General features: G+C 48.2%; 1 protein-coding gene across 1 annotated transcript in view; it reads right to left on the reverse strand.

Moving 5' to 3' along the window:
* SLC2A9 (solute carrier family 2 member 9) overlaps positions 1-16,535 on the reverse strand; it is a 183,353-nt gene that overhangs the window by 156,093 nt on the left and 10,725 nt on the right. Inside the window, exon 3 of the mRNA XM_079920325.1 lies at positions 823-983. Within this exon, the coding sequence (XP_079776451.1) occupies positions 823-983 (161 nt within the window). The remainder of the gene's footprint in view (positions 1-822; positions 984-16,535) is intronic.

Raw genomic sequence — 16,535 nt, forward strand, 5'->3', positions numbered from 1 at the left:
TTAGCCAGGGTCTGTGCACCCACATGGTCACCGTCCAGTCTCACGAGGGAGGAGGAGTGTTCTGTCACTAAAGCCGGGTAATAAAAATGAGGAATAAAAATAAATTTAAAAATAAATGAGGAATGAAGCTCAGAGGTAAATTGGATCTGAGTAGAGGGGGCGAGGATTGGGAATTTCAACACGAAATTGATACTCACCGCAGCCCTGTTTGTAATGGAAAGGATTTGAAACCACCTGAATGTCTCTCAATAGGGAACTGGTTAAATAAGTTATCATCCAGTCATACAACGGAAGACTGTCTAAGCAACTGATTTTTAAAAAGCAGTTCTATCGGTACTTATGTGGAACAATCTCTAAGACACTGTGCTGACTCTTCTCCATTTGCTCCTGTAAATGGATCCCTCCCCTCTCTCCCCCCTCTGCTCTGTGCCCTGGGAGCTGGTCCTCCTGAACCGCACCAAGACTCCTGAGTTTTCAGACTTCCACTTGGGTTTGACCAATGAGAGGTACCAGCAGCAGACTGGAGGGCAGGAGGAGAAAGGAGCCAGGGTATTTCTTCCTAGCTCCTCCTTGTTTGGACAGTAGGGTTCTGACATAGCCTGGTGCCTCTACAATCTCAGCGGCTGCCTGTCAGCCCATCACCCATGGATTCACCTCTCCTTGGCCTCCGGTACCCTATTTCCGCTCCTTGCCCTTCTGGCGTTAAAATTTCTCCAGTTGGACTGAATGGAACTCTGTTGCCTGCTGGGATCCTGACTCTGATACCGACATATTTATGAACATTACAGAAGGGATCCCCAAACAGAGATGGCCCCCACTGACCTCCCAAGAACCTTTCCGATCAACTTCACCAGGAACGTCCCCACAAGTCCACCAATGGCGAATATGGACACGGTCACAGACCAGAGCAGAGTCAGAGTATCCAGGTCTATCCGATGTCCATGCCTTCTCTCCCACGACTCATTGTAAAAGGTCTTGATGTACTGAAAACAAACAACAAACCAAGTTATTCCTCCGTCCCATTCTGCTGTCCTCGAAGCCAGCCAGTTTATAAACAAAACAGCTTTTATGGAACATTGTCTTCATGCCAGGCACTTTGCTAAGCTCCCTCTGAGCTTTATTTCATTGAATCCTTCTAACACATTTTGTGGATGGGCCCTATATTTACATCCTTTTGCAGATAGGGAAACTGAGGCTCAGAGAGACAAGGTGACTTGCTCAGCTAAGTGGCAAATCTGGGAGTCAAACTCAGATCTGACTCTGAACTTAAGGGAACCGCACAGCAGAATCACCTCAGAAATGTGTTTAAAATGTACGTACTTAACATAAGAGAAAATATTTACCACCTAGATAGGTAAAGATTCAAGACACACAAAAACCCTAACCATAAAAGAAAAACAAAATGCTCATTTGGATTTCACCAAAATTAAAGTGCTGTGCTCTTTAGAAAACATCATGAAAAATGAAAAGACAAGCCACAGACTAAGCTAATATATCTGCAACCCATATAACTACAAAGGAGTTGTAGTCACAATATGTAAAGAGTTCTAATAAGTCAATAAGAAGACAACCCAATCAGAAATGAGTGAAAAACTTGAACAGACTCCAAAAAAAAAAAAAAAATTCAAATGACCAGGAAGCTAATGACATGATGCTCAACATCATTAGTGAAAAGGGAAAAGCAAATTACAACCATAATGAGATGCCCACTTCACACTTATTAGACCCCCACTGCTGTCAATTCTGATTCAGTGGGTTTGGGATGGGACTGAGTGATTCTGATGTGCACCAAAGACTGAGGTCACAGCACTACACTCCCCAAGAGAGTTCCATGCTCAAGATGCTCATAGTTACCCATAGCTACCCAACAAGGACCCACAGACTTCTCCAATAAGTATGTATGGAGTATGACGTGGCAGAAGAAGCATAGGGTCCGGTCACACAGACCTGGGCTTGAATCCCAGCACCATGATTTGCTAATGATTTAAACCAATGCTGGACCTTGGCTTCTTCATCTGCAAGATGGGAAAGATGACACTGATGTCTCAGGGCTGTTGTGAAGGTCATATGAGAACCTGGAGCGGTGCCCAGTACTTGTGTGGAGCTCACACAATCCCCAGATCAGTTAACAGGTCTGGTAAGAGTAAGTAGTGACCAGCAGTGTGTACTTTCGTACATTGATGGTGGGAGTTTAATTTGTACAGTCATCTTGGAAAACAGTTTGGCGTTATCTAGTAAAGTTGAAGATGATCCTAACCTACAACCCAGCAAATCCATTTCTAGAAAATTCCCCTTAGTTACCGAAGGGGATATTGGGGAGAGTGGGAGAGATAAATTAGGAGTTTGGGATTAACATTTACACAATACTATATATATAAAATAGATAAACAACAAGGACCTACTGTATAGCACAGGGAACTATACTCAGTGTCTTGTAATAACCTATAATGGAATAGAATCTGAAGAAGAATATATATATATATATGTATGCATAACTGAATCACTTTGCTATACACCTGACACTAGGACAATATAGTAAATTAACTATACTTTAAAAAATGGTAAAAACCAAAACAAAACAAAACAAAAAAACCTGGCACTCTCATAACTGGAAAAAAAACAAACAAACCCTCCTCTTTCCCATCTGCCCTAGGATACATCTATCCAAACATCCATGGTAGCATTGCTTATAACAATTCCACACAGAAAACAATCCAGATGCCCACTGACAGCAGAAGAGATAAACAGATTGTGGAATAGTTATAATATGAAACACTACAGCCACAAGCATGAATGAATTATAGCTATGTGCAAACATGCAAAATAAAGTCTCACAAAAAATAAGATTGAGTGAAAGAAGCCAGAAACAAAAGAATGCATACAGTGTGATTCCATACCTAACCTTCAAAAGTATGCAAAGTTAAAAGGATTTGGGGGGATTATACAGAGATTATAAAACTACAGAGAGAAGCAGACAATTATTTCAAATGTCAGGTCAGTGGTCACCTCTGGGTGACGGTGGAAGAAATGATTGGAGAGGGGCATTTGCAGGACCTTCTATTCTCTATCTTTTACTCTTCTTTTTACGTAGGTGCTAGGTTTACAATCATTCTTTAAACTGTGTGTGTGTGTGTGTGTGTGTGTGTGTGTGTGTGCGCATTTTCTATATTCTTTAAGGATAATATGTTTCACCATTTAAAAACTTTGTTTAAATGGTGGAAGTGTTCTGGGCAGAGGGAAAAGCATGTACCAAGGCGGCTGAGGAAAGCTTGGGGTGTCCGTGAACAGAGAAGAGGCCAGTGGGGGTGAAGTGGGACAGTAAAGGAAGGAAGGGGCTGCATGGAGTTGAAGGGGCTGGAAAGGACAGGTTATGTGGGACCATAAGGTCCTGGTAATAAGTTTGCTTGTTATTTAGATTTTTGAGGAGGGGATGGAGTGGGAAACTATTGTAGGGTTTTAAGCAAGGGGAGGACAAGGCATGGCTTTTATTTTCAGGAAGCCCGTCTGGCTTCAGAGTGCCAAGTGGATTAAACGGGGGGCTAGTGAGGAAGCCGGCACCCTGTTGGGAGGTTTTGCAGTCATCTAATGTCATGGTGGCCTGGACCAAGTGATGGAGATGAAAGAAGGGGATGAATTTGAAGTATGTTCTTTTCTTTTGCGGTACGCGGGCCTCTCACTGTTGTGACCTCTCCCGTTGCGGAGCACAGGCTCCAGAGGCACAGGCTCACCGGCCCAGCCGCTCCGCGGCATGTGGGATCTTCCCGGACCGGGGCACGAACCCATGTCCACTGCATCGGCAGGCGGACTCCCAACCACTGCGCCACCAGGGAAGCCCTGAAGTATGTTTTGAATGTAGAATGGACGGGACTAACTGAGTGATTGGCTTCAAGTCTGGGGAGAGAGGGTGTTGGTGATGGCAAAGGAGGAACGCAGCAGACTACCAGGTGTTTGGCTTAAGCAAATGGGCGGATGACAGGAGATGAAGAAGTGAGGGGTAGCACCCTCTCCCTGTGAGATATCTATTCTCCTCCCATTTTCTCTCTCCTTCTGATCCCGTAACTACCTTGCTTATAGTATGGAGTGAGGATAGGATATATTATCAACAACTAGAGCTCTTCCCAATGATGATGAAGTTTCCATGTGTTAATACACAAGACACTCTGATCTGCCATCACCCATTGATTCATTCAACAAACCTGTGCTGAGTACTGGGAACTGCGCTGCACACAGACGTAAACCAAACCCCGGATCTCAAAGAGCTCTAGTCCACTGGAGCTGGTAATGCATCGCATAATTTAAGGATGCTCTTGGCTCCAAGAAACAGGATATCCCAACTTGAAACAGCTAAGCAACATGGACATTCATTAGGACTATTTGTCTGGTGGCTCCGTGATGTGGTAAAGAATCCAGGTGCTTCCGTCTGCTAACCATAGTTTTGACCTTATCCTAAGGCTGCACCCACTCATAATGATAGGATGACTCCTAGTAGCAGTTTTGACCACATGCTTTCCCATTCATGTTTGACTAGAGAGAGTACTCCTGACCTCTCAGAGACCTCTTGATGCTAAGAAGAACTTGCCCAGAAGCCTCTAGTAAACCTCTCTTTAAATCTTGTCCACCCTGGTTGGGGCACAGGCCAACTACTAAGCCAATCGTTGGAGAGTGGGATGGGAACCATGAACTGGATCTCTGGTCCCGAATTCCATTTCTTTATCTTCTCCTCCTCACCTTATTAAATAGCACACCGTTCTCCAATTGCTCAGCTAAAAGTCATAACTTCATCCTTAACTCTGGCCCTTGATCCACACCCCTCAGCTAAGCCATCTGGACTCATCTCTGTCTGTTATGGGTTGGCCTGTATCACCCCCAACAATTCATATGTTGAAGTCCTAGCCTCCAGCACCTCAGAAGGTGACCTGTTTGGAGATAGGGTCTTACAGAGGTAATCAAGTTAAAATGTACTTATAAAAATGATACGTTTGGACACAGAGACGTGCAAAGAGGGAAGAAGATGTGAAGAGACACAAGGAGAAGATGGCCATCTACAAGCCAAGGAGAGAGGCCTGGAACCGTCCTTCTTTCACAGGTCTTAGAAGGAACTGACCCTGCTGAAACCTCGATCTTGGACTTCTAGACTCCAGGACCGTGAGAGAATAAATTCCTGGTGTTTAAGCCCCCAAGTCTGCGGTACTTTGTTCTGGCCTCCCTTGCAAATTAATACACTGCCTTACCTTCAAAATACTTCTCACTTCTTTCGTCACTGAACCCAGCCCAAGCCATCATCCCTCTCCCTGGGGCTCCCATAACAGCCCACTATCGGGGACCCTCATCAAGTTGCCACGCCCAGCTTCTCTGAGTGGGTACTGTGCTCCCTGCCAGTGCCTGGACATGAACATTGAACCTTAGTTTTCAAGTACTCCAGTGGCCATCTGTCATCCTCCTGGCTGCCCAGCATCAGAAGCCCCCTTCTAATTTGGGAGAACTTGCTTCCTTTTCTGAGCCCTGCGGGAAACAGAGCCTGCTCATCTTTCAACCTCAATAGAGGTTGAAATTGTCAGACACACATGCTCTTCCCGGCATCCTCTGCAGCTAGGGAGTGGTCACGTGACTAAGGTTTGGCCAATCAGAGGGAGGCCAAGAAGCGGGACTGAGAACTCTTTGGCAGCAAGGGCCTGCCAGGAGGATTGGGTTTGGGGCGGCAGCGGTGGCAGTGTCCTTTGCTAGCTGTGCAGGAGCGGCAGTGATGGCCACAGGACAGCCCCCCAGGACCAGCTCTGGGATCCGGCTGCAGAGCTTTTAGGCCTGTCTCGCCAGTCCTCCCACCAATCTTGCGAGCCGCTCACTATTTTTTCAACAACGTCTTTTTTAGCTTCAATCAGACAAACGTTGTTGTTGCGTCCAACTCCTGAAACTCTACCAAAACACATAAATAATCCCATTTCATCCTCACAACCCTAGCGGTAGACACCCCGTTTACAGAGGAGGGAGCCAAGAGTAAGGTAACTTACCCACGGCCACGGGGCCAGTAAGTGGTAGAGGAGGATTTATGCAAAATCTGCCTGGCTTCAGAGCCTGAACACGGCAACCTACCAGTGACAACCCATCTCATGACAAAGGTGTGAAAACAGGGCAGCTAAATCCAACAGGACATTTATTGACTTAAAGATCCGTATTGGTTAGGGCCCTGTTATGGGCTAGACTCCCTGTCGAGTCCCGGAGAGTGTAAGGAGGACACCCCTCAAGGAGCATACAGTAGGGCGGGAAACAGCATGGTTAGCGCTAAGCCAGATGGGTAGAGGAGCCACAGGTAGGCAGGCGGGTACAGGATGCCCCGAGGGCTACTTACAGGGTCCAGACCCTCCAGAGAATCTGGAGTGAGTATCCTGGACTTCCCAGGCCTCCTGCCCAATAATCAGCAGACCCCCATGCGTTGAAGTTCATTCTTGGATGTCACTTGGTCCCTACTGCCATCCCGCACGGATTCAAGCAACTGCAGCTTCATTGGAAGCAGTCTTGCTGATACCTGCTCTAGAGAGCCTTTTATTCCCACGCCTGCAGCAATGACCAGTTTCCTGAGTTAATGTACAGAAACTAAAAGGACGCTGTTTGGGAGGAAATGTTCTCTTTTCCTTTCCAGTCATTCAGGAGCCTGGTGGGGAAGGAGGCAGCTTTCATATCACATGCTGCTAGGCGCTGCTTTGGGAGTCTCTGCAGAGACTTCTTATTTCAATTTGGGGAAACTGGACAACACAAGCATCTGCAGAGGGCTGGAGAAGCCTGGAAGAGTAGCCCCCTGAGGAAACACGTCTCCGACAGTCCCCAAAAGCTGGTTTCAGAGCGATGGCTTTAGTGATGAAATGTTTGTCTTTGGGTGTGAATTTAGCAAAGGCCTAGATGAAAGGCAGCCCAAAAGTATATCTGAGAGCAGAAGCCGGGTGTTGGGGGTTGGTAAGCTAATTCACTGCAGGATTCATTCACTGGGTTGGAGATTCACGGAGCTGGTATATGTCAGCACTGACTTGTAGTGCCTTGTACAGAGTGGAGGCTGAAAGAAATGTTTGTGTCTTAAATTGAATTTCTGCTATGGGCCAGTCACCATATAATAATAAAAATAGGTAACCCATACATCATATTCACCACGTGTCACACACTATTTTAAGAACTGGACACATGTGAACTCATCCCCTCTGCAACCCTAGGAGCCAGGCAGTGTGTTCTGAGTTCTCTCTCGGGCAGCTGAGGAATCGGAAGCCACAGGGCTTTCCCAAGGTCCCACCATGGGCACGAGGCAGGGTCAGGACTCAAACTCAGGCAGCTGGACTCCAGAACCCATCTCTTAACCACGATTCTATTCCCATTCTTAGTATGGAAAACAGAAAGATGATCACATCTTTCTGGAGAGACTGAATTAGGGGAGAAGCGGGGACGTGGAATCAACATTGGTTGACTGCTAAGTATGTACTGGACATCTGCATACTTCCCTCGGCTCAGCCTTGCAGCCATCCTGTGACGTTTCATGAGAGCCAAGAACTCTGGAGTTGAGCCATGCATCTGAAAGCTACACAGAAATCCGGTGGGACTGCACACCCCGCTCATGCTCACAGCGTCTGCGCCCTGGCTTCAGAGCCTCCTCTTCCCGGCCGCACTGCCACATCACACTCCTCAGTCCCTTGCGTCTGGGGGGAAGGGAGGGTCATAGGACTACTGCTCACCAAAAGTGTGTGAGTAGATGGTCACCTCCATCGAGGATTAAGTGTTCGTGTGCCTTCTCCTCACCCACTCCCTTTCCCTGCAGGCTAGTCGTTCACAGAGAGCCCAGCAGAAACCTCTGAAGCCCTGAGGAATGGGGGAAGGCACTCAGCAGAAGAAGCCTGGGCCCCTGTGCGGCTGCATGGAGCAGAGCAGCCCTGCTCACCTGCTTTGGGCGGTGACGTGGATGAGAAATAAACTCTCATTGTGTTCGGCCACTGAGATTTAGGGGCTGCTTGTTATAGCAGCTGGTTTACTCAAACACAATGACCCCCAAGCCCATGACAATGACCATGACATGAGGCTTCAGGAAAGAGGGAAGATTTAGGGCAAAGTCATGAAGGGTGGGCAGGTTTGGAGATAGGGGCCTTCGACTAGAAATTTCCTTTTATATTTGGGGGAAATTGTAAGTCTCCATTTGAAACAAATGTTCTGCAATAAAATATAGTTTGAAGATCAGTGTGCTAGCTAATCTCTAGGCCCACTTTGGGCCATCTCACTCATGGAGTCCACATTTTACACTTCCATTGGGCCTACTTCCGAGAAACCCATTCTTGTGTCTTTCTATCTGGATTTACATACCTACCTCCTTACCACCAGGGGCCTGGGTTCCCACCCTGTCTTCTAGAGACGAGTTCTGCCGTCCCTGCCTTCAAGGAGCTCAACGACAAGAGCCGAATAAGCATGCACTTACAACATGGAGTGGAAAGAGCTGGGGCGCTGGGAAGCTGAGAAGGGCTGCAGCCACTCAGCCACGAGATCAGGTACGCAAGAAAGGCGGGGTCGGGGGGGGGTGGGTAGGCTTGGGTCAGATGATGGTAGACAAAAATTCTCAAAGGTGGAGAAGCTGATGGCATAGATGATGACATAGAGAAGCGATAAATGAGTCAGTGGGGTTGGAGGGTGGCCCAGCAGCTGGAGAAAGTTTGGAGAACAAGGCAGGGGCTGGTCGGAACTTGACTGCCAGGCTAAGGGGTCCGCACTTCATCCTGTGGCCGTTGAGGAGCGATTGGAGGATTTGTTCATGGAATCGAGATTCTGCTTTGTGTGTTAGAATATTCACTGTAGGTGCAGTGTGAGGCTATTTCAGAAAGTTTCTCCTGGAGGCGGCTGGGCCAGGCAGGAGGCTCCTGGATTGATAAGATGTGATGAGTCTAATAGAAATGTTTGATGAACTCATCAAGGAGAATTTATATTATGACTAGTAGTGATTAGAGTCCAAACTGCAAAGAAAGTCATAGAGGCCACGTGATTAAAGGAAAGGAGACCCAACAAAGAGCTGAGAATCTTGGGGTCGAGACTTGCTTGCACTGCTGAGTCCTGTGACCTCTAGCAAGTGGCTCTGCCTCTGAGGGCCGGGTTTCCAGTGGTTAAGGACCCTGGAATCCATTTTATTCAACTCTCAGCTTGGCTTCTTTTCTGCTGGGTGACCTTGAGTAAGTTACTCAACCTCTCTGTGCTTCAGGCCCCTCCGCTGTGAAATCATTTTCCTCCCTAAAGAGTTACCGTGAGGATTTAATGTGAGGATGAACACAAAGGACGGCGCTGGGTCCACAAGAAGCACACAATACAAATCAGAAGCTGGGGTGGCTGGTGGTGATGTTCATATCATTATTTCTATTAGACTTGTTTATTTCTCAGGTCTATGAAGCCACGAGTAATTGACCACTATCTCCCCAGCCAACAACACGGGGGCCAAGCTTCTGGCACCAAATTGAACCATGCAATTCCCAGCCAGGAGGACTGGCATAGAACACCTCCAAAGGATGACAGGAAATGGCCAGACAATGGGAGGCACATTACCTTGTAGGCTGTTTTACAATGTTAATGTTCCTTCCTGATTCGCAGAGCCTGTCATGAACCCATCTCAGGTTTTTCTCAGGAGTGTTATAATAATCGTCATAAATAGAACCCTTCTGTGGATGGACCAGAGTATACACAGCATTGCGTAAGAGAACACGTCATGCCCGTAACTCCTTAGGGATTTGGAGAGACAGTCCGCACCACTGAACACACTGGTGCAGGGAGGAAAACAGTACAGAAATCTTTACAAAAGTGCCCACCACCACCAAACCAGGCTCTTTGAAGTAAGGACCACACAAGACAAAATTCCATAAGCCCAGCAGTGGCACCTAATGTCACCCGAGTAGCAGAGCTGAGGCCTCCTATGCAGAAAAAGTGAACGTGTCTGGCCAGAGACGTCTGGCCTCTGAAAGGTCTGCTTGCAAGATGGGCCCTGGGCTGGCAGCAGGGACCTTGGATTTGGGGAGGGACCCCACCATTCCAAGAACTGAGAAGAGGGGTTTGTAGGGCCTAAGCTGTGCCAACAGTGTGGTTTGCGCTTCTTTTCCGGAGTCAGGAATTGTACACATGCCAAGAGGAGGTGCCTCTGTGACCGACCTCCTATAAAAACCCTGAACCTAGGGCTTCCCTGGTGGCGCAGTGGTTGAGAGTCCGCCTGCCGATGCAGGGGACACGGGTTCATGCCCCGGGCCGGGAAGATCTCACATTCCGCGGAGCAGCTGGGCCCGTGAACCATGGCCGCTGAGCCTGTGCGTCTGGAGCCTGTGCTCCGCAACGGGAGAGGCCACAACAGTGAGAGGCCCGCGTACCACAAATAAATAAATAAATAAATAAAATAAAACCCTGAACCTTGCGCCTCTGATGAGTTTCCCTGGAGGAGGACCGCTCACGTTGCCATCACAGCTTGCTGCTGGGGAAATTAAGTGCGTCCTGCGCAGGGCCACGGGGAGAGGACCCTGGTCTCCTCTGCACTTTGCCCCAGGCACCTTTTCCCTTGACTGATTTTGCTTTGTATCCTTTCCCTGTAATAAATCACAGTCACGAGTAAGCCTCCATGCTGAGTCTTATGGGTCCTCCTAGCGAATGATCAAACCTGGGGTTGTCTTGGGGACGCCGACCCACCTCCCAGGTCCTTAGGAAAATATCTGGCTGCATCTCGACTTAATACTCAGTTTGCAGGTTTGTGGTGGCTTGTTTTCTTCCTACTGTGTGATTCCCCTGGAGGAGTTTGGGTAACTGAGGAGAAAGAGGCTTCTGTACTTCCAGACACCTGAGAATATTTCACTCCTGCAGCTGGCTTTCAGAATGAAAAAGGAACACAGTGAAAGGGGATACATCAGCTGCAAATGATCATTGGAGAGTAAGATTTCCAGAGTTTTCTGGGTTCCCCCCTCAACCACCTTTGCAATGAGGAAGGCTGGCCCGACCCTTGGGTTTAATTAAATAGAGCACGAAGAAAGGAAGTTTCATTTTCTATGTGGCCCCAGGCAGGAGCAGAGAGAAGTATGTGTGCTCCCAAATATCCTTCTTATAAAAAAAAAAAAATTGACCTGGAGCCTCTCTCCTGCTGGAATGTGCTTTTGAGAGATCACATAGCTGTGTTTGCAGGACAGTGCATCCACACAGACCTGTTCTTACTCTGAGATAACATTTCCCACTCCTTTCTGCACGTCCTCTGGTGGTCTGGAGTGAAAAGGTGGGTTTTTTCATTACTGTTCAAATTGCTTATGGCTGCTACGAATCAGTCTTGAGGCAGTAGGGACTCTCGAAGGGCTTGGAGTCTGTTCAAATCCAAGTTCAGGGTGATGGTTTTGAGCACCAATTATGGAATAACTTATTTGCAGAACAGGAATAACAACCCTAGCTTGCGGATGGGGCTGCAGGAAGAATCAGATGGGGGTGAGGGGTCTCTAGCATGATGTCCAGCATATAGTAGGTGCTCAATAAATCTCAGTGTTTTTCTCCCATGGGTCAGAAAGAGAATGTTTCCAGTTTTATTTGTCTGGGTTTGTTCATACCAGCAGTGCCATCCAACCTCCTCCATCCAGGTTTTCCCAACTGCTTGCCTTGCTGGGTTGGCCGTTCCCCTGTTCCTCTGTCTGGCTACACCTCCCCCACACCTCTAAGCAGAGCTGCCCTGAGCATGGATGGAAATGTGGTCCTTTCCCCTTTATGTTCAACGAAGGCATTTTCCCCAGAGGAACTTTATGAAATGGGAAAATTCTGAATCAAAGAGGCAGGCATCTCAGCTCCAATAATCTGGGGACCCCAGAAGTAGGCAGGGGTGGCACCCACAGTCTGGAACACCCAGACACCAGCACCCCAGGCCTGGAAAGGCCCCCCTCCTCCTGTCAGCCAGCAGCTCTGCCAGCTCTGATTAAAACCAAACCAAACAATGACTCACAGATCCCAATGTAAACAATGCCGCAGCAACTTATACTAGAGAAAAACTGAGAACAATCTTAGAGGTCCACATTAGGAAGATGGGACATCTATGTGACAAGGCAATACACAGCTGTTAGAAATCCTGGTGATGGGGAATATTCAGTAACATGGAAAAATGCTTACAATGTAAATATTGAGCCCAAAAAAGAGAATATAAAATGGCATATATGACGATCTCTGCAGAAAAAAAAGTAGATTTAGATAAAGCCTTAAAAGTGGCCTCTGAGTGAGGCCGAGGTTGTGACCATTCATTGGCTGAGTGGCCTTGAGTCAGTTACCCCATCTCTCTCCTCTCGGTAAAACGGGATTATTGTCACAATAGCTGCCTTGCGGGCTGGTATCCCAATAAGAGATACAGTCCGTGTTTCGTAGAAGGGGAATCATAGCAGTAGTTTTATCATTACATTATTAAAGTTGTACTGTTTGCTTTTGCTAATAGCAGCCTGTTTTGCTTTTATAACTAGTGAGACAGGGTGAGGCAAAAGGAAGAGAGAAGAAAGGAAAAAGCAAGAACTGAGATTCCCAAATCAGAAGCAGTTCTGTTCCACACTGAAATTAACCAGAGATGCCCGTCTCATCAAATAACGGCCAGTTGTTTCTGTAATAACAAGATGCGCTGGTTTCTCCTGTAATCTCAGTCCCCTCCCGCCAAGATGCGGAGCCCCACACACTACTCCCCACCCACCTCTGTGCCGGTGTCTGCAACAAGCTCCACACTCATCATCCCTCCTCCTTTTCCCTGTTAAAGGCCTTGGAGCCCAAAGACGTGCCCCGCCATGTGCCCTGCTTTTCTGAGAGCACAGGGTCTCCCAGAACAGTGGCTAAAACGGCAGCACGGAGTGGGATTAATTGGAAGGACCAGACCTCGCTTCTGGTTCTCTGCCTGCTGGTTCACTGGCATCTTTTCTTTGGCCAGCATCTAACATCTGCTGCTAATTGGGATGGCTCTACTCTTGCCGAGAGAGAAGATGATTTTACTCCCTATCACCACTTGTTTACCTGCCCTTAGGGAAGGATTAGGGAGAAGAAAATGATGAAATATACCATTTCTGCTGGGAAATGTATGACGAGTCAGAGTCAAATTAATTGTTCTGCTGAAGCCCTGGGCTTACATACTAACACGGGGTGGGGGGGCGGGAAGGGGGCCAGGGAGGTGAGCTTCTGTCTCCATCCCAAGAAAAGAACAAATGTCACCAACTCAGAAATCATTGGAAAGGTGAGTCATTCATTATATTCAAGAAAAGCCAAACCACTCACTGTTATTTTTGTGGAGGCTGGCATTGTTTCAAGTAAGTCCTAGTTTATACGCCTTGGGAGTGGGGGCAATAAATTAGACCCCCCCAAAGCAAAGTTCTCATTTATTTTTTCTTTCTCACTTCTTCCTTCTCTTATTCACTAATTCATTTAACAAACTTTTTTCAGTATTTTTATGTTTAGAACATACTTTTGTAAGATATACCTCGTATATATACAATGTACAGTTGTGTAATTAAGAATCTGGCTCGCCTTTCTGGAACCCAGAAGGACCCTATGGGACCTTCCCGGGACAGACCCCTCCCCCAGAGCTTCTGCTGTAGCTCCTCTCTGAAGGACCTAGATAACAGTGTCGGATGCACATTTCTTGAGCTGTTTTACAGATGCTAAAACCCCTACCAAATGGAAGATATTAACGACTTGATGACCATGAGCACATAGCCCCAAACCTACAGGTGCCTAAGAATTGATAATGTTAACCCCTGTGACTCCGCCCTGTTACCTCACCATCAACCAATCAGAGAACTGTGCACGAGCTGATCACATCCCCTGATCACATCCCCTCACATGGCCTTTAAAAATGCTTTCCTGGGCTTCCCTGGTGGCGCAGTGGTTGAGAGTCCGCCTGCCGATGCAGGGGACGCGGGTTTGTGCCCTGGTCCGGGAGGATCCCATGTGCCGCGGAGCGGCTGGGCCCGTGGGCCATGGCCGCTGAGCCTGCGCGTCCGGAGCCTGTGCTCCGCAACGGGAGAGGCCACAGCGCTAAGAGACCCGCGTACCGCAAAAAAAAAAAAAATGCTTTCCTGAAATCCATCGGGGAGTTCCAGTGTTTTGAGCACTAGTTTCCCGGGACTCTTTGCTGGGCACCCTGCAATAAATGCTACAGTTTCCTTCCTCACAACCCAGTGTCAGTAGATTGGCTTTACTGTGTGCAGGTGAGCAGACCCGAGTCTGGTTCTGTAACATTTCTTCCTGGTTCTTGAATAGTAGCCTCTAAACCCTTGGGATTTCCTGGATAGGAAATGTTGATGATACGAGTGTCTTTGTTATCCACAGGGGGGCTCTCGGACCTGATGGTTTATGCAAGTGAGATAACCCAGTTTGGGGGCTGGCCATGCTGGAGATAGCAACCATGTGGTTGGCAGTGAGGGGGCGAGCTTCAAGCCAGGTGGTACCAGCCCTACCTCCAAGGAGGGGAGGGGGCTGGAGATCGATTTGATCAGTCATGCCTGGGTAATGAAGCGTCAACAAAAACTCCAGACATGGAAGCATGGCGAGCTTCCCTGGTGGACAGTACTCCGTGTGTTGTTATATATCGAGGTGCTGGGAGGGTGATGTGTCTGGATGTCAAGGGGAGAGAACTCCAGAAGTTTCATGTTTGGAATGCCCTCACTCTAAGTGTCTCTTCTTTTGTCTGCTTCTGATTTGTATCCTTTTGGCAATAATAAAACTGTAATTGTTAGCGTAGTGCTTTCCTGAGATTTTTGAGTTTTTCTAGCGAATTATCGAGCCTGAGGGGCTAGTGGGTGCTCCCCAAATCTGTAACCAGCTGGTCAGAGTTGTGGGCAGCCCTGGGATCCCCGAGCTTGCAGCTGCTGTCTGAAGTGAGAGCAGTCCTTAGAAGACTGTGCCCTTAGCCCGTGAACTTGGCCTACCTCTGGGCAGTCAGCATCTGAAGGCATCACAAACCTTTGTTCCAGGCAGTCTGCTGGGTGCCAGGGAAGCAATGACCAGCATTGTCTGCAAGGACACTTTGACCTATAGAATCCCATCCACTGTCCTTTTGCTAAACCTCAAAGCACTTGCCTGAACTGTGGGCCAGGACTGGGCAAACGGGCTCTAGGTGTTCCCTCTCTATTTTTGGAATCAGCTGTAAACTCTCCCTCCCAGCCACCTTCCTGTCTGTCCTCCCAGCCATAGCATTGCCTGTTTACTAGCTAATTTCTGTTTTCACTTAGGCCTCCTATTCAACACACTCATTTAGCTCAACTTTGGTCCTTCTGGGTGACTCTTCTTTTTTTTTTTTTTTTTGTGGTACGCGGGCCTCTCACTGTTGTGGCCTCTCCCGTTGCAGAGCACAGGCTCCGGAAGCGCAGGCTCAGCGGCCATGGCTCATGGGCCCAGCCGCTCCGCGGCATGTGGGATCCTCCCGGACCGGGGCACGAACCCGCGTCTCCTGCATCGGCAGGTGGACTCTCAACCACTGCGCCACCAGGGAAGCCCCATGGGTGGCTCTTCTTAATGTCTGCCCCAGTGGTCACCCTGCTTGAGGCTGGCGGCTGCCTCAGGCCCTGGCTATGTGGCCGTGGCTCATCCTGCAGCCCCAAGCACTGCACAGGTCTCAGCAGGAATGCATCCAGGCCCACCACTCCCTACCCACACTCCTCGTGATTGATTCCACCCGAGCCCCATCCCGTTTGGGCCCATCCTTGTCTCTGTGGGACCCCTTTGGATGGGAGTCTGGGCTCCATAGCTTCCACTCAGGCTTGGACCTTTCATTTCTTTAGAATACTGCTTCCAGAATCTTCCTGTAGGCTCTCCAGACATCACTCATGAGCAAGAGGAATTTTGATTCGTGCTCTAGGCTGACACATTACCTTACCCAAGCCACATCAGCCCTGCCTGCCCGAGGACGGGCACCCACCTTGGCTCCCAGACAACAGCCCTGGGAATAAGACTCTGATGTCTCCTTCCAGCCCTCATCGGCCTCTCAGGTGAGATCCAGACCCAGGGAGCCCTCAGGCACCAAGGGGACATCTCCCACGACAGCTCTGGATTATCGTAGCAGCGCTGATGGAACAGATCCCAGGCAAGAAGCATTCTCCTACTAAAAGTCAAGGCTTCAAATGGCTTAAATGTGAGGCCATTTGACAGGTTTCAGAGGAGCCCCTTTAGCCTGCATACATGACTGCTTGAAAATTCAGCAATTATCACGTTTCATTTGATGGGTATGTAGATTAGCTCTAGATTTTTCATAGCCTTTACAAGGGCTCAGAATGCTTTAAATAGATAGGTAAATAGATAAATAAGATAGGTAAGTAGATAGAAGATGATAGATAAGTAGATGGATGGATAGATTGATAGAATCTAAAAAAAAACGGTACCGATGAACCCAGGGGCAGGGCAGGAATAAAGACGCATATGTAGAGAACGGACTTGAGGACACAGGAGGGGAAGGTAAGCTGGGACGAAGTGAGAGAGTGGCACTGACATATACACACTACCAAATGTAAAATAGATAGCTAGTGGGAAGCAGCTGCATCCCACAGGGAGATCAGCTCAGT

Source organism: Stenella coeruleoalba (assembly GCF_951394435.1).
Source record: "Stenella coeruleoalba genome assembly, chromosome: 4".
Classification (NCBI taxonomy): Eukaryota; Metazoa; Chordata; class Mammalia; order Artiodactyla; family Delphinidae; genus Stenella; species Stenella coeruleoalba.